Genomic DNA, 17,280 nt, shown 5'->3' with positions numbered 1-17,280 from the left:
GCCCTCCACCCAGGCCCACCTCCTTCACTGAACCCCTCTACAGCCTTCCCTCTGCCCTGAGTCCCCAGCGCCTCCTGTTTCTAAGTTCTTGGGGCTTGGACACTCCCTTTCCCTTTCCCTCCCTAGTCCCCCACTCTGGCTCCCTCTCTCCACTCCCCAGCTCTGGGCGGGCGGCCATTCTCCCCCTGCACTTCCTCTGAAGCCCTCTGAATCCTCCTCCCTAAGACTTCAAGGTCCCCATATTCTGTCAGTCAGCCCCCAGCCTCACAGTGACCCCTCTCCAGTCACACTGCCCGCCATGTCCATTTCCCCTCCCCCTTTTCCTCCAGCTATTACCTGCAGCTTTTTAAGCCTTCCACTCCCCACCCCTAGGTAACCTGGCCCAAAGCACACCTGTCCCCAAGGCCCCTTATTCCCCCAGGCCTGGGCCCTTCTCACCTGTGCTGAGGGTGACTGGTGCAGGGACACTCAGGGACAGAGACTGAATGGGCGGGTGGCTTCAGTGTTGGGTGGGGCTAGACCCTGGGAGGGAGGGGGCTGGGGAGTGGGCGTGGGCAGCCCCTCCCTAACCCATCCCCCTGGGGTGAGCTACAGTCTCAGAACTTTGTTTGGAGAAGTCTGCCAGTTTGTTTCCTAGGGCCAGTGGAGAAATCTGTCTGGTCCTTCCTTGCTCCTCCCTGTCCTGCTCCCAGGCAAGTCCAAGGCATCTGGAAGCTGAAGCTGGGGGAGGGGGCCGCAAATGTCTCCATCCCAGATACATGCACACTGCTGAATGAGGCTGGTTCACATCAGATACCTCCAATAACACTGTCACAAAGATATACATAGAAGCACACATTCAGCTTCCCTTAACAGCCTCACACAACCACCGGACATATCCTGGAGGGCAGTGTGGCAGCACATACTGCCATAAAGCCTTCCAGAGTCACACATGGCACACCTAGCTCTCTCCAGGCAGATGGATCCTGGACACACCAGGCTCTGAGCTCACAGACACACAAGGTGCTCTCAACAGCTTCAGAGGACCGGCAGAGAAGGGATTCAGGGGGCTGCATTGCCTCATGATGGCACAATGTATAAACAGGCAAGTACACAGAACCAGACAGGGGCAGACCCCGCCCCTCCGGGACGCTTTCACATTGCAGCCATACACAGGCTATGGCTGCAGAGGTCTTCATCCCCATCTCCCCTGGACAAAGATCACACACCGAATGTGGGGACACCTCCCTTCAATACAGTGGCACATAGACCTGGGCTAGAGGGGCGCCCCTCAGGTCCCTGAGATTTGCCAGTGTGGCAGAGATATAATCACACAACAGCAAATTTGTGGAAGAGCAGTTCCACTGATTATAAGCCCCCAGGAACCACTCACCTGGATTTGTACATTAATATATTAAGGCAAGCTCCTCCCCAGTGCTTCCTGGCTGTGGTGTGTGCACACACACTCATACACACTCGGGTCTCAGACACTCAACATTGGCATGAACACACAAACTTGGGTACATAGACCCTTGTTCCCCATATTTGGCAATGATTTGGGACAGATGTTCCCTCTTTACAGACACACCTACAAAGGGGGCATTCCCAGTCTGGCACAAACTGCACCCCCCCACTCCATCCCTGGACCTGGAGAACATTTGCATGCAGACCAGTGAGGGAGGGGCACAGGCTCGGGGAGTCCTGGCAGGGGGCAGATACTTGAGAGGTGGCGGAGGCAGGAAACCCTCAAGTCCACGGGTGCCCTAGGAGCTCGGATGGCTATGCGCAGCACCACCCGGAGGCCCAGCCAGCCAGGACATGGTGTTCCCAGACTGGCAGATGTCTGCCCCGCCCGGGGTAATTAGGAGCCAACTGGCTTAGGCTCGCCACCCTCGGACCCGAATCTCCGCTGTCCAGCTGCCGGACAGCCTATAAACAGGAGCCAGGGGGCAGCTGGGGTGACTGGGGCGGCACCGCAGCTGCCAGACCTAGGGAGGGATCAGGGTCACCAGGACGTCCTTCCGCTAACTGCAGCTAGACCTTCCTTGCTCATCCCCTCTCCCCCAGCACGTCCCCATCCACCCATGACTGCAGGACCCCCGGGGGCGGGAAGCAGACTGCCTAGCAGGCTGCTGCTTCACCTGCTTGGTAATTGTAACACCAATAACAAGCAGCTCTCCTTGGCAGTTCCCTGCCTGTGATGAGAAATGCCTGCGTATTTCATCTCTGAATCCACACGCTGGAGTATGCGCAATAGCTGCTGCACCTGCCACTCCCACTTTCCAGGTAGGGAAACTGAGGCTCAAATGACGCAGCTCTTTCATGGAAGAGCTGGGATGGGAACCCAGGCAGTGTGACCAGAAGCCTGGGGTCTTTGCCACCACATGCACCCCCTTTTGTTTATGTACACCACCCCAACGTGTCCACACCTGCTTGCACACACCCTGTGAAGCTGAGTGGGGGACACGTCTAGGCTCGTGGCTGGGTTCCCTTACACACACACCCTGGCACGCCCAGACCCTGGGTGTGTACACCCTGAACACTGCTTCCTGACTCTGTACCCCTAGTCCCAGCTCTGGTTTGGATCTTGCAAACACTCAAGGTCATGCCCTGTCCTGAGCTTTCAAATGTGGACGACAGTGGCTGTGGTGGCACCAGCAGAAGAATGAAGAGCAGGGGCCAAGGGGGTCCTTTTGGGGTGCCTTCCAGGTCACTGGACAATCTGTGCCATGGTTCAGAGAGTGGCTATACTGAGGTCCCCACTTCAAGGATGAGGAGACCAAGCTAAAACAGCAGGAAGCCCAAGCTGCAGGCCAAGGCCCTGTGCTTATGGGATCAGCTTTCAGGGACCCAGCCTGAGTGCTCTGCCATCCTGTCCCTTGTCAGTCCCACTGTTGTGGCCCTTTGCTGGGAGGGGCTGATGCCATCCCATGGAGGCAGGAATGGGGGGTGGGTGGAGATTTTTAATCCCCAGTCTGGCAAGCCCAGCCTCTGCCCAGGGTGCCCACTAATTCCCAAACCAAACAGCAGGCAGCACTGGGCCTGTTGCCTGCTTAATCCGCTCCCACCAGCCTGCGGCTGCCCAAAGGACTTCTGGGTTCCCACACTTTTTTTCCCCTTTGGTACCAGGGATTGAACCCCGGGCACCCTGCCACTGAGCTAAATCCCCAGCCCTTTTTATTTTTTAAGACAGGGCCTCCTTACCTTGCTTAGGGGCTTGCTAAATTGCTGAGGCTGGCCTCCAACCAGGGGTTGTCCTGCCTCAGCCTCCCACGTCACCAGGATTACAGTCATGCACCACCCCTCCCAGCTAGATCCCCACCTTCTTGAGCTTCTAAGGAAGTGGGCAAAGGCCCATCTGTCTCTTCCACTCCAGGCATCAGTCCCCTAAGCTATGCAGAATCAGAACAAAGCATCCCTTATCCAAGACACCCTTTTCCCAAAATTGCCATGATGAAAGTGCATTTCTATTAAGCCTCTGTTGTGAACTTGCCCTCTACATGTGCCACTTTGCACAGTGCACAAACTGTGCAAATGTCCATGAAGGTGCTCACCCCCAGCCACACCTCCCAATACCAACAAATGCAGTGGTTTAAGATTATTTTATTGAGGAGTGAGAGGCAGGGAGAGGTGGGGGGCAACTACAGCTCCCCCGAGCCCCACCAGGGGGAACAGACCCTCTCTCTGTCTCCCACCCCCCAAGTGGCTCCCCCTGTACTCTGGGGGACTTTGTGCAAACTCTGCCCCAGGGGGGGGAGTAGGTAGGGTGAAGGGTGGGTATGAAATGGCAGCAGCTGGGGATGGTGGTGGTGCTACTGGGCACTGGGGGGCTTGTAGGGCTCCAGAAGGAGGGCAGAAAAGGTGTTGACCTTGTCTGCCCCCCGCACCTCATGCGGTAACAGCGGCAGCTTCACGATGTGGAAGTCTTCATACAGGTCCTCCATCTGCAGCCAGGGCAGAGGGCAGAAAGCAGAGATCAGGAGACAGGAGGACAAGGACAGAGAGTGGGTCTGGCTGGGAGCCTCCCAGGGTCAAGGAAGGAAACTGGGCAGAGGCTTCACAGTGTCGTAAGTGGGAGTGGTGCCAGTGAGGCCACTGGACTAGACTTCCTGCTCCCAGGGTCACTGCTACCCAGGTCAGGTCAGCCACAGTCCTCCAGGGACAGTATGATCTGCAGTGGGGACGGAGGGGAGGAGGAAGGGCAGAGGTGTCTCTGCTGGCCCAGGGCTGGGTGGGCAGGCACACCTGGTCCAGGTACTTGGCCTGGATCTTGTGGCGGGCCTCGCACATCTTGCAGGGCTTCTCGGGGTCCGGGAAGACAAGCTGGTTGACGATGATATTGTGGGTGTCAATCTTGCACTTGGCTAACTCCTGGATAAGTCGCTCTGTCTCGTATAGGGACAGAAACTCAGCAATGCACACGCAGATGAAGGTCGTCTGTTCCTGTGTGGAAGAGAAGGCAGTGAAGGGTGGGTTCCAGTCCTGTCCCCCCCCCCCCCCCCCGCAGGGAGCCTCTTGCCACCTGCTGGACCAGGACTCACAGGGTCCTTGAACTGTTCACTGACGGAGCGAATGACAGGCAGGGTCTCCTCCAGCTTGGAGGCCAGCTGGTCTGCGTTCATGTCGCCCAGGCCTAGCATGTTGCACATCTGTGGAGAGGAGGGACAGGCTCACTGCCTGCCGGGGTGGGGAGCTCTCTAGATTCCCGGTAACCCCTGGTGGTATGAGGTATGAGCCCTGGAGCAGACTCCAGGGGTTAGTCAAATCTCAGCTCTGCCGTTTTGGTGGGAATCATGGTCAAAGGCCTGGACCTCCTAGGGCCTCAGTTTCCCCAACTGTAAGCCTCTGAGAGCCCTGGTGAGGTGAGCTGGGACGTGTAACTTTCTCAGAACAGTGCTGGGCACATAGTAGGTGCGCAGTAACTGTTACTATCTGAGGCTAGGGGATCATGTGCACACCACAGAGGTAGAGCTGGAGGTGTTCAGAGAGGTCCTGGTAATAACCACGGGGCCACTCTCAGAACCTCCACTGGGCAGACAAGGAAGGTGGTGCCTAGACAGGTGAGCCGCCGTGCCTGAGTGGAGCCGGGCTGCACAGGGAGTGAAGAGGGGGTGGGGGTGGGCCATCTGGCTCTGGACAGACCTCCAGGCTCTGTCACCACTTGGTGGATGGAGCCAGGGAGAGATTCCTGCCTGCAGGATGGGGGAGACCATCCCTCCTCCCCCACAGTGAAGGCAGTTTCACCCAGTGAGAAGTATGAACAGAGACGGGGAGAAAGGGTGTTTGTCGTGGCACATCTGGGGAACTGGGGGCCCACTCCCACTCTGGGATGCCTGGATACCCGGGGCCCCGCCTGCCTGTGAGATGAAGGGGCTGATCTGGTTCTTGATCTGCATGAGGCGGCCCAGGCCCCGCTCAACGATGGTAGGGAAGTTGAGTAGCCTGAGCGTGTGGCCCGTGGGTGCCGTGTCAAACACCACCACCGAGAAGTTCATGCCCTTCACCAGCCTGAGGGGAGACAGGGGTCAAGCCTGCTGCGGCCTCTCTTCCAGGGGCAGCCCCCACCCCAGCCAGCTGGACCTGACCTCATGACCTCAGCGTAGCTCATGGCCTCATCGATGCCTGGGAAGGCGCTCATGGCCTCCTGCATCATCTTCTTGCCCATGCTCAGCATGTTGTCCTCCTCAAAGAACTCATCGGGCAGCTCCGCCACGCCCAAGCTGGGGTCGATCTCCTGGGGGCCGAGGGGATGAGACTCAGGCTGCTGTGACTTCTGGGAGCCTTCCCACCTGGGCACAGGCCAGAGGGAGCCATGCAGGGCTCTGACCACAAGCCCTTCCTTAGGTCAGACTTCCCTTGGGGACTTATGGTCTGGCACTGTTGCAGTCAAACCTTCATAAACCAGTGGAGAACTGCAAACCGGGTCCAGGCCTGTAAAAGGATGCTGAAACCCACCACGGGGCACTGACATGGCTGTTTCCCACCTGGAACTCGGCTCCCCATGATACTCCCATGACAGGCCCTGACCTCTTCCAGATCGTTCCTCTGCTGCAAGTCTTTCTTGAACACCCTGTTTACAGGGGGGCCTAGCACCCTCTCTGCCCTGCTTTCCTCTCTCCCTAACACCAGCCCCTTCTCAGACCCCACAAGGCTTTAGTCATGTTTGCCTGCTGTCTCCTCAACCTGCTGTCTTGCTCACTTGCTGTGTCCCCAGCAATGAGAACAGTTCTAGGCACAAAAAGGTCCTCAACATAAATGTGGAATCCTTGAAAGGATGACCAAGCCGGGGGTTCCTGGCCAGCCTGGATTCCATGCCTCCCTAGCTTCCTCCTGGGTCACCTCTTCTTGGTGGCTTCATGGTGAAGCCCCCAAGTTGCCCTCAGGGTTATCTCGCTGTGGGGAGCTTGTACTCTCCCAGTACACTTGCCAAGTCAAACTCTTGATGCATTATTTCTAGTGAGAGGGTTACCTCTGACTTCCACATTCCATTGTTGGACTTGAACATCCTCTACTCCAGCCTCAGATACTCTAAGAGTCACTGTGTCCCTGTCCCCTGTACACTGTCAGTGTCCCTCTTGGTCAGCACTCTTACCCAGCCCAGGCTCCAGAGGTTGCTTCCCTCTTCCCTCTGTGGCTGACGAAACCCCTGCTCTGCTTCTTCTTAGCTATCTGTTTTGTGCACCCGAGGGCCTGTGCACACCTGACCAGTAATTCCTGATCACAGAATTCCAATGGGCCCTCTTCCTGCTCTCGCAAGTGTATATGTGGCGTCTTGTCCCTCCTCAAACTGCTCTGTCCTACTCACTGCTGAGTCCCTCATCTCAGAGGCGTGAAAGAGAAGTTACTGGCTGCCAGCACCATCGGTTTCTTCTATTCCCTGCTGCGTCCCTGACTCTGGCAGAGCCTAAGTTCTGGGTGGTGTGCAGGATGAGACTCATCCTGCCTGAGGATCACTGTCTTCCAGAATCACTTGTTCCTCCCTGTGGGCACATTCCCAGCAGCAAACAAACATGTTCTACAACTGCTTTTCTCAAAATAGCCCTTGTTAGCAGGTGGGGTAGCACTACTTCTGGGATTTGTAGTCCCTGCTACTGAGGAGGCTTAGGCAGAAGGACTGCTTGAATCCAGGACTTCAAGGCCAGCTTAAGTAAGATAGCAAGATCTTATCTCAAGCCTGCTGTGGCCTCTCTTCCAGGGGCAGCCCCCACCCCAGCCAGCTGGACCTGACCTCATGACCTCAGCGTAGCTCACAGCCTCAGCCTCATGGATACCTGGGAAGGCGCCCATGGTGATCACATGCCTGTGATCCCAGTGGCTTGGGAGGCTAAAGCAGAAAGGACAGAGAGTTCAAAGCCAGGCTCAGCAAAGGTGAGGCGCTTAGCAACTCAGTGAGACTCTCTCTCTCAATAAAATACAAAATAGGGCTGGGGATGTGGCTCAGTGGTCAAATGTAGTAACCTCTCCCCAGCATTCCCCCCACCACCAAGATCCTATCTCCAAAAAAAAAAAAAACAAAACAAAACAAAACAAAAAAAAAAACTACCCTGGGACAACAACTTTTAAATCAATGCTAACCCTCCTCAAGCTTCAGGTTCATACATTTAAACTACTGTTATGGTATCCCCACGTAAGTAGGCAGATTGTCCACAGATCTCTGCGGACAAATCAAAATTCTCCCCCACTCTGCCAGTACTGGGAATTGAACCCAGGGGCACTCTATCACTGAGCTACATCCTAGCCCTTTATTTTCGTATTTTGAGATTGGGTCTTGCTAAATTGCCAAGGTTGCCTTGAACTTTCGATCCTCTTGCCTCAGTCTCTCAGTCACTAGGATTACAGGCATGTGCCAACACTTCCAGCAAAAAATCAAAACAATTAGATCCCAGCGTCCCTCCTAAATCTGCTCTTCTCCAAGTTTTTTCCTATCACAGCTACTCAGGAAGAAAAAATAAATGATATACTGGATTCAATTTTTCTTCTCTCCAGTTAAAACCAAGCAATCTCTCTGCTTTACTTCCAAAATGTATCCAAAATCTAACACTCATCCCCCAACATCCTGTCCCCATGTGAGACCTGGCCACTATCTCAGCACTTACCTGCTTATATCCCCAGTCTCCTTGTTAGTTTACCTGCTTCCACCTTTGACTTATGATCCAATTTCCATAGGACAGCCACAGAGAACTTTTCAAAACATAAATTTGCCTATGACAGTGCTCTGCTTAAAATGAACAGCTTCCTGCAGAGTGCTGCAGTGATGCCTCCTTCACATGCCTATAATCCCAGTAACTTGGAAGGCTAAGGCAGGAGAATTCCAAGTTTGTGGTCATGCTCAGCAAATCACCCAGACCCAGTTTCAAAATAAATAAAATGGACTACAGATGCAGTTCAGGGGCAAAGTGCCCCAGGGTTCAATCACCAGTACTAATAAATGAGTTAAATGAAACAAACAGCTTCCTAAGAAATTTAGAATCAAAGTCAAACTGCTCATAGTGGCTGCAGAGTCCTATGCCAACTTCCAACTCCTCCTTCCCTTGCTTGTGCTTACTTAGCTCCAATCACTCTTGCCTTTTTCCTGCTCCTCAAACATTTCTTCCTTTTCCTCTGTAGGTATGTTGAGGAAGGGGAAAAACTGGAGAGATAAAATACAGAATGAGCAGAACATGGAGTCTGCTAGTGGGTGTATCTAAGAAAGGAAAGGACTGAAAGGTCTCTTCCATAAGTTAGGAGCTAAGCCCTGCTTCACTTACCATAGCAAAGAGGTTGTCATAGCCTTTGACTTTGGTAGGCACCTTGGAAAACTTCTGGTCAAAAGCATCTGAGATGTTGTGGGCTGGGTCTGTGGAGATGATCAGAACACTCTCACGCCCCTTGGATAGCTGGACTGCTAGGCTGCAGCTGCACAAAGGAAAAGTCAAAAAGTGGGGAGGGAGGCATGGGGCCCTGCTCCCTGTGCCTGCTAGGGTCTGAGATACAAAGACCTAGATCAGAAGGGTCTTGAGAGATTATGGATCACTGCAGGATCAAATCTTAATGCCTCACCTACTGACTACTCCAGCTGAACTAGAGTGGTAAGTTTCAGCTGACTGAGTCTGGCTTGGTACCTGTTCCTTTGCTGGGCACAGAGTGGCATGATCCAGCTGTCCAGTCGACATAGTTTGCTTCTATGCCTCCTCCCTAAACTCTAAGGTGAGAGATCCATTGCACTCCCCGGTAAGGATGGATGGTTCAGTCCACTTGTCCAGGATAATGTGCCCCAAGGACCCATCACCCTTTCACAGCTGATTGATACAATCGGATCTTGTACCCTTTCCTCACTCTTCAGCAGACCAGGATAGCTTGCCCTGGTGCCCTTCCCTCTACACTGAGCTCACTTGGGTACGGTACAGCTGACTGGGACATCTAAGTGCCCCTCCGCCCTGCCATGCTCTGGGTACACTGAAGTTCGGCACTTGAGCCCCAACAGGGATAGCGTAACTTGCAAAGTGCCAGGCCACCATTCAGGTGGAACCTTTCATTCACTGCAAGTGAGTACAACCCAGAAGACCCCGACCCAGCCCCCTAAGCCGGCTCGGGTGGAAAAGCCGGTTCCGGGCCTCCCCTTCGGTCAGTGGTACATCCCACCCGCCTTCCTGAGCCCCCACCGTAGCCTCCTTACCTGCAGGTGGTCTTGCCTACGCCACCCTTGCCCCCGACGAAGATCCACTTAAGGCTGCGCTGCTCGATGATGTTGCTAAGCGTGGGCTCCAGCGGCTCCACATCAGGTGCATCCTCGAACTCCTCTGCTTCAACCCCCCACCCGGCCACCCCCGCCGCCATCTTGGAACCGGCTCACGTGATCAATCGGGGCGCACCATGCAAAGCGACTACAGGGAAAAATTGTTTACCGCATTCCTGTCGCGGGCAGGAGTATGAATTAACTTCCTCATGGGATGACTTTTGTTTGATAATAGAAGATATTGTTTTATTGTTTTACGCTTTTAGAGCTCACCTTGTCGGCCTCTTGTCTATATTTTTCCAAGGTCTCCTCCTGCCTAATGAACACATTGGTACGGTCCAGTCTACTCCCCTTCACTGATTGGACCCTAAGTCTTTCAGCCTCCTTTCATTGGTTACATATTTTCTTACTTCCACCAGTCACACTCACGACGTGGTAGCCGCCAACCTCTCCTTAGCAACCAGCCAAACACCCTGTCCAAGCGTTTTCAGGGAAGTTAGACCTGAGGTCCGTCCTAGCTCCATTTTATAGGCTCAATTTCGTGTCGATCATTTCCTCCCTATTCTCCAAGTTGGGCTCCAACATCCCCTCAGGTCCGCCCTCGGGTGTGTCTGTTATTCAATTGGCTGTGAACCACCTGGCTTCTGCCTCAAACCGGTCATGGACAAATATAGGTGGAGGAACCCGACAGGTCCCTGAGCCTAATGGGTTAGCTGGAAAACAACTCCAGTTGTTTCTTCAGATCCGTGTCTAATACGCCCCGAATCCTCGTGCTGGGCAAGAACCATATCTGCAACCGCGCTCCTTGTTGTAGGAGGGATTTTAACTCCGGAAAATCTTCCCGCACTTGACTCTCTGTTTGAGGGGAGACTCTAAATTCAGCAAATTCCCTCTTTGAACCCCTGCCCTGGGGCAGGAATACAAGCAGGGCTTCAGGCCCTTGGCGGCGACCCCAGTCCAGAACACTTTTACTCTTAGAAGGGGACTCCAATCTAGAAATATCCTCCTTTCATTTGATTACTCCTGCCCATAAAAAAATAACCTTATTCTTACATAAGGACCCCAACTCCATGCCAACGGTATTCTATTCCCAGATAATGAGAGTCATTCCAGAGACAAGTGTCCAACTCAGAGACACTCCTACTTCTAGTTCAGGGTCCTAGGTTAGATACTTAGATCTCGGTATGAAACCAAGTTCCTATGTGACAGCTGAGCACGTGCTCAAATGGGACCTCCAAACAGGGTCCTTTTACTCACAAAGACTATCCTTGGTAGCAGAAGAGAATTCTAGCCATGAAAAGCTAATGCGTCCCCCCCCAATCCCTAGCGGGAACCCCACTTCGGAAAACCAGTCACAGCCCCAGTGTCATTCGATGGTCCCCATTCCCCAGAAGCCGCTGTGTGCAGAACGCCAACCAAGTACCGCTATTTTATAGACACCCTGGGCCGGCGCCTCCAGGTTGCCTACAGGGTCAGGTCATACCCTCTTTCGCTCCGCCCCAGGCCCCGCCCCAGAACCCGCCTCCTCTGCGGACGCCTGAGGACCCGGACCGCTCGTCCCGGCATGCATTGTTCCGGACGAAGCAAGTCGGGCGCCAAGCGCGGGGCCGAAGCGGCCTTCCCGGAGTCCTTTGCGCGGCACCTGGCGACAAAATGGCTGCCCGAGGGAGACGGGCGGAGCCTCCGGGCCGGGAGGCGCCAGGCCCCGCGGGCGGCGGCGGGAGCCGATGGGCTGAGTCGGGGCCAGGGACGTCACCCGAGAGCGGGGACGATGAGGTGTCGGGCGCCGGTTCAAGCCCGGTGTCGGGCGGCGTGAACTTGTTCGCCAACGACGGCAGCTTCCTGGAGCTGTTCAAGCGGAAGATGGAGGAGGAGCAGCGGCAGCGGCAGGAGGAGCCGCCCCCGGGCCCGCCGCGACCCGACCAGCCGGCTACCGCAGCTGCGGGCCCTGGGGATCCGAAGAGGAAGGGCGGCCCGGGCCCCACACTCAGCTTCGTAAGGAGCCGCGGGGGTGGGGGCGGGCGCCAGGGCCTGCCTTGGCCGGGGAAACGGGGCCCGAGGATGGGAACCAGTATCCAGATCCACCCTGCGCCCCGAGGAGGGGGCCATCCGGGTCTCCCGCCGAGGACGTGGGGCCTGGCTTCCCGATGAGAGGGGGCTGGGGGCGGGCTTGGGGACCCCCAGATCCTATTCCGCGGAAACCAGGAACCGCGAATTCAATTGGAAGCCGCACACTGGGGTTAGGGAAATCTGGATGCCAGGATTTCCGTTGGAGTGGTACCGGGACTTTGGATACTGGAACCACTCCCAGCTGTGGGGAAGGGGGGAAAATTCAAGTCCCGCTTCTGAGCTGGGTGCCTTAGACTCAGACTGCTGACCGCGTTCTTAGACTGCTTGACTTTTCTGGATCTCATTCAACCAGTGTCCATTTATTGAGCATCTTACCTTATGTTGGGCATTGTGCTAGGTGCTGGGGATGCAGTGGAGAGCTGCTGGGCTGGCCTGCCCTCTTTGTCTAGTGCGAAAATGGACATCATCACATCTTCTGATGTGGTGAGGGTTCCATGAGGTGATCCTGGAAAAGTGGTTATCACAGGTTGTCTTATAGGAAGGGCTAACCCAGTGGTTCTCAGTTGAGGATGATTTCTCACCCCCACATTTGACAAAGTCTGGAGACATATTTGGTTGTTAAAACTGGGGAGACTAGGTGCTAGTGACATCTATGGGTAGAGGCCAAGGATGCTGCTTGACATCCTACAATGCATAGAACAGTCCCCCTCACCGCTAATAAAGAATGATCCAGCTCAAAATGTCATAGTGACAAGTTGAGAAACTATGTAGTAAGTAAATGGAACATATATTGATCATCAACTCTGAGTTTGCTTTACGTCTGGTGTTGAGATCAAGACCTGTAGTGTGAAGGAAAAATTATTGATTTGAGATTTGGAGGATGGGGTCAGGTCTTGGATCAACCTGTGTGGTTTTAGTATATGATCTAATCTGTCCAAGCCTCAGTTTCTTCATCTGTTAAAAATGGGTGTAAGGGCTGGGCATGGTGGTACATGCCTGTAATCCCAGTGATTCGGGAGGATGAATTCAAAGCTACCCTCAGCAATTTAGCAAGATCTAAGTAACTTAGACCCTGTCTCAAAATAAAATATGAAAAGGGCTGGGAATGTGTTGCAATGGTTAAGCATCCCAGTCCCTGGGCTCAATTCCTGGTACAAAAAAAAAAAAAGATGAGATGGCTGGGGATGTAGCCTAGTGGTAAAGCACTTACCCAGCATGTAGGAGGCCCTGGGTTTAATCCCCAGCACTAAAAGGAGATGGGAGAGAGAAAGGGACTTGAGAATAGTCCTAGTAGCACCTAATGCCTGGTTGAGGGTTGGTGGGACTGGATAAGGTTGCTGAAACCTGTTGTAGACCCTGGAGCTCTGGAAGGCTCCAGGCAGGGGGAGAACGCAAGACACTAAGGTGTGAGTCCATAGTGAGACTTGTCTTTGAGAAAGGGGAAGGTGTCAGGCCCTGGATTATTGTGATAACTGTGGAGGCTGAGTACCCCTCCATGAATGGGAGGAGCAATGGTTGTCACTGCCTTTGACATTCATTTCTTGAAAGGCCATCATAGCCACACCCCCAAAAGACTAGGTGCAGGGGAGTCAGTGTTGCTTGGTTGTTTTTTTTTTTTTTTAATTTATTTATTGGATGTTCACAACATTACAAAGCTCTTGACAAATCATATTTCATACGTTAGAATCAAGTGGGTTATGAACTCCCATTTTTACCCCAAATACAGATTGCAGAATCACATCGGTTACACATCACATTTTTACATACTGCCATATTAGTGACTGTTGTATTCTGCTACCTTTCCTATCCTCTACTATCCCCCCTCCCTGCTTGGTTGTTAAGAATGCTCTTCTCCCAGTCGCTTAGATGCACCTGACCCTGAATCCACTTCCACAGTTTGTCACCAGCACAAGCTCTCCTCAAGGACTGTTTCCTCATCTGTGAAAGGGGGAAAGATGTAACCGTCATCTTAGGGTAATTGTGAATATGGAAGGAGATAAAACATTCATAGCACTCTGCACAGGGCTTGGCATACAGTAAGTGCTCAATAAAGGAAGCTGTTGCTGCCTATGTGGTCCCTGCCACAGGAGGATGAGGCCTCTCCCATAGGAAGTAAGGACAGAGTTGGTCCCCACGGAGGTGGGCACTCCTTGGGCTCCCTGGGAGGGCAGCCCGGGGCCCAGGACTGCCTGGGCATCGTGGGCCCAGGGCAGGCGCTGAGTCGCGTGTGCTCCTCTCTGATTGCTGCGCAGGTCGGCCGGCTGGTGGAGCTAGGCGCGGCGTCGGGACAGGCCACCTGGCCGGGCTAGGAAGGTGTAGTGGGCCTCAGCACCGCTAAGGGCGGGCCCGGCTCCTGTAACCCTTGCAGTCTTCTGTCCCTTCACCCAGGTGGGCAAACGCAGAGGCGGGAACAAACTAGCCCTCAAGACGGGAATAGTAGCCAAGAAGCAGAAGACGGAGGATGAGGTGAGCAGGCTGCGGGGTCTTCCCTCCTTGCCTTTGCCTTCCAGCCTGTGTGCTGGCCAAACCCTGTCCCGCATCCTGCCTTGGATGGGTATGCCTGGTGGAGTAGGAGGGCTTTTAACAAAGGCCCCTGATAACTTGACTTCACATATCTTTGCCTCAAAGCCAGGGAGTGCCTTCTGGGTGATAGGGGTGGGGGTGGGGGGGGTCACCGTCTCAGGACAGTCCTGACCCTGTTTCCTGGCTTGTCTGCCCCTGCCAACCCCCTCTTGTCTTCCACCTCCACCCCCACAGGTATTAACAAGTAAAGGTGATGCATGGGCCAAGTACATGGCAGAAGTGAAAAAGTACAAAGCCCACCAGTGCGGTGACGATGATAAGACTCGGCCCCTGGTGAAATGACCCCTCCCCGCGTGCCCACCGCCTGGGACTCTCTGCGATGTACATAACTATTTAATGCAGCGGCAGCGGCAGCAGCCTTCCCCGAGGACTGGTACACACAGAAGGAAATCGAGGTGCTCCCGCAGCCGCGGAGGATTCTCCAGGACTCTTTTTTACCTTGAGCACTTGCCTCCTGAGACTTAATAGAACAGTGGTTTACTGTCCCCTTTCTTCCTGCTCCTTGCTCTCTCTGGCTCTCTCTCTCTTCCTCTTTTAGCCTCCTTCTCCTTCCCCTTAGCCATCACTTCTGGGAAGTAAAGAACTTGACTTAGTGCCGGAGCCCCTGTGCTTGGTTTGTCTTCTTTGTGCTTGTGAAACTAAATGCCCGCTGGGCGCCCCCCCCCCCCCATCAAGAAGCAGCACACCTCCTAAAGCTCAATGAAGGAGGGCTGTGGGGAGGTTTGGAGGACAGGGGCACATCCCCTCCTCTTGGCTTCGACTCACCTCAAGACCCATCGGTCCTCCCCTCTGACCTTAGGTCCAGCCTCTTTATAGTCCTATTTTGACTGTGATTATGGGTGTAGTTAAGGGGTAGAGTGAGTGTCTAGCACGTGCAAAGGCCCTGGCAGTGCACACATACACATACGAATCGCCCATTTTGACTGGGACGAAGTTGTTACGTTGTGCATTTAGCAGATAATTCCTGAGCACCTATTCTATGCCAGGGCAGTTGTAGGTACCCAGGACCACAGCAATGAGCAGCAGGCCACTTCTCTTTGCACTTGTAGATAGAAACAAGAACAAAAAGGGGAAGCCCTTTGGGTGGTGACTGCAAACAAGGATAGAGTAGAGGTTGGGGGAGGTGTCTATTTTTACTGACATTTGATCAGAATCCTGAGGGAGGTGAGGAAGGGTGTCCCAGGTAACCGGATCAATTAGCATAAAGACAGATCTGAGAATGGCTGACCCTGAATTGGGGACCTGAGGAAAGACTGGCAGCTGAGGTGCTGGGAAAGCATGGAAGTGATGCCCCATCTGACTGTTCAGATTCTGCCTGGTGGTTTATGGGGTAGAGAGTGTTCACTCATGTAACAAATCCAAGCATTTGATTTCATGAAGATATAGCTACCCAAACATAAAATACATTGCCCTTGTGGCTCTGACATTGAGTTGGGGAAGGGAACACATGAGAAATGAGTACACGGAACACATAAAATGGTTATACCTTCTATACAGGAAGGTCCCAAAGGAGAGTGGAAGAAGTGAGAATTTTAAGAGAGTTAGTTATGGATGACCCTCCTGAGATGACATTTTGTTCTAAATTCTGAAGGATGTAGGACAGGCAGGATGGTCCTTGGAAGATTCTAGGCAGAAGGAACAGCAGGTGCAAAGACCCTTAGCTGAAACTGCTGGCTTGTCAAAGACACCACAAGCAGGCTTTGGAGCAGGACACCTTCCCCTCTCCCTGCTAACACAGTACTTGTCTGGTTTATTTTCCATGAGGGCTCAAAGGTCCTCTGGGGAAGCTGAGATGGCCCAGGTGTGACTTTGGCCTGGGGGATGGCACTGGGGTGGTGGGGAGATACAGGAAGCTAATGGAGGCTTTCCTACCACCTCCTCCCCAGAAGCCAGAAGCCAACAGCAGCCACTGGATCTTTAAAAAGAAACACAACGGGAGAAGTAGGTCGCCCCTGCAGCAGCTCAGCCTCTATTCTGGAACATCAAGAGACAGGAGGATCTGAAAGTCCAAGCACCTCCCTGCACAGCACTATCCCCAACCTGGGAAAAGTGAAGGGGGAGGAGAACCAATTCAGGTTTTGGTGAGTCACACAGCTCTGCCTTCAATCTATTTTAGTGCCTGTTGGCTGTGTGCTTTTGGGTAAATCACTTAGCCTTTCTATGGTTCAGATCATCTATTTTTATACATAAAAGGGTAAAAATGTGGAAGCATCTCCAAAATCAAGTTATAAAAGTAAAGTAAGAACCTGAGCTGAGGGTGTAGCTTAGTAGTCGAGAACTTTCTTGGCATGGGTTCAATCTCCAGGACCACACTCACATTGTTAACTAACCCTGACATTGTTTGAAACTGCTATTGCTTCTCTGATGAAGAAGCTGGGCTATGTTTTGTTTTTGTTTTTTTGTTTTGTGCTAGGAATGAAACCCACAGCCTGCTGCATGCTAGGCTAGTGTTGAGCTACATCTTGAGAAATTTTTTTTTTTTTTTTTTAATGCTGACCTTGGGCTGGGGATGTGGCACAGTGCTTGTAGTAGCATGTATGAGGCCCTGAGTTTGATCCCCAATACCATGAACAACAACTGACATTGTTGGGTATGGTGGTGCATGCCTGTAATCCCAGAGTCTTGGGAAGCTGGGGCAGAAGGATCACAAGTTCAAGGCCAGCTGGGGCAATTTTGTGGGGTGGGGATGGTGCACACCTGTCATCTCAACCGTTCAGAGGCTGAAGCAGGTGGATGGTAAATTCAAAGCCAGCCTCAGCAATTTAGCGAGGCCTTAAGCAACTCAGACCTGTCTCAAAATAAAATATAAAAAGGGCTGGGGATGTGACTCAGTGAACACCCCTGGGGTTTAATCACTGGTACCACTGTAGTTCAGTGGCAGAACACTCCTGAGTTTCATCCCCAGTAAAACAAAAACAAAACAAACAAAAACC

The 17,280-nt window shown here is 53.3% G+C and overlaps 2 protein-coding genes across 2 annotated transcripts; one reads left to right on the top strand and one right to left on the bottom strand.

Moving 5' to 3' along the window:
• Positions 1 to 3,566: 3,566 nt before the first annotated feature.
• LOC308643663 (ATPase GET3) lies at positions 3,567 to 9,810 on the bottom strand. Its single transcript, XM_081283704.1, has 7 exons — positions 9,635 to 9,810; positions 8,727 to 8,874; positions 5,565 to 5,713; positions 5,337 to 5,487; positions 4,521 to 4,628; positions 4,225 to 4,422; positions 3,567 to 3,923 (listed from the first exon to the last, which is right to left on the bottom strand). Exons 1-7 carry the CDS (start codon positions 9,793 to 9,795, stop codon positions 3,792 to 3,794), a joined length of 1,047 nt encoding a protein of 348 aa, XP_081139830.1. The 5' UTR covers positions 9,796 to 9,810; the 3' UTR covers positions 3,567 to 3,791.
• A 1,496-nt stretch (positions 9,811 to 11,306) lies between these two features.
• LOC308643664 (telomerase RNA component interacting RNase) lies at positions 11,307 to 14,947 on the top strand. Its single transcript, XM_081283705.1, has 3 exons — positions 11,307 to 11,689; positions 14,153 to 14,230; positions 14,522 to 14,947. Exons 1-3 carry the CDS (start codon positions 11,348 to 11,350, stop codon positions 14,627 to 14,629), a joined length of 528 nt encoding a protein of 175 aa, XP_081139831.1. The 5' UTR covers positions 11,307 to 11,347; the 3' UTR covers positions 14,630 to 14,947.
• Positions 14,948 to 17,280: the final 2,333 nt, after the last annotated feature.

Source organism: Spermophilus citellus (genome assembly GCF_964194105.1).
Source record: "Spermophilus citellus genome assembly, chromosome: 3".
NCBI classification, from domain to species: domain Eukaryota; kingdom Metazoa; phylum Chordata; class Mammalia; order Rodentia; family Sciuridae; genus Spermophilus; species Spermophilus citellus.
Note: the sequence above shows the minus strand (reverse complement) of the source record. Positions and strands in the feature narration are given on the sequence as shown.

What these genes read in the sequence shown, in the direction of transcription:
- LOC308643663 (XM_081283704.1), bottom strand. Translation starts at nt 9,795, where the DNA reads ATGGCGGCGGGGGTGGCCGGGTGGGGGGTTGAAGCAGAGGAGTTCGAG. An exon ending in AGCTACGCTGAGGTCATGAG is followed by an intron (nt 5,488 to 5,564) that starts GTCAGGTCCAGC and finishes GTCTCCCCTCAG; the next exon opens with GCTGGTGAAGGGCATGAACT. An exon ending in AGGCCAAGTACCTGGACCAG is followed by an intron (nt 3,924 to 4,224) that starts GTGTGCCTGCCC and finishes CCCTGGCTGCAG; the next exon opens with ATGGAGGACCTGTATGAAGA.
- LOC308643664 (XM_081283705.1), top strand. Translation starts at nt 11,348, where the DNA reads ATGGCTGCCCGAGGGAGACGGGCGGAGCCTCCGGGCCGGGAGGCGCCA. An exon ending in CGGGCCCCACACTCAGCTTC is followed by an intron (nt 11,690 to 14,152) that starts GTAAGGAGCCGC and finishes CCCTTCACCCAG; the next exon opens with GTGGGCAAACGCAGAGGCGG. An exon ending in AGCAGAAGACGGAGGATGAG is followed by an intron (nt 14,231 to 14,521) that starts GTGAGCAGGCTG and finishes CCACCCCCACAG; the next exon opens with GTATTAACAAGTAAAGGTGA.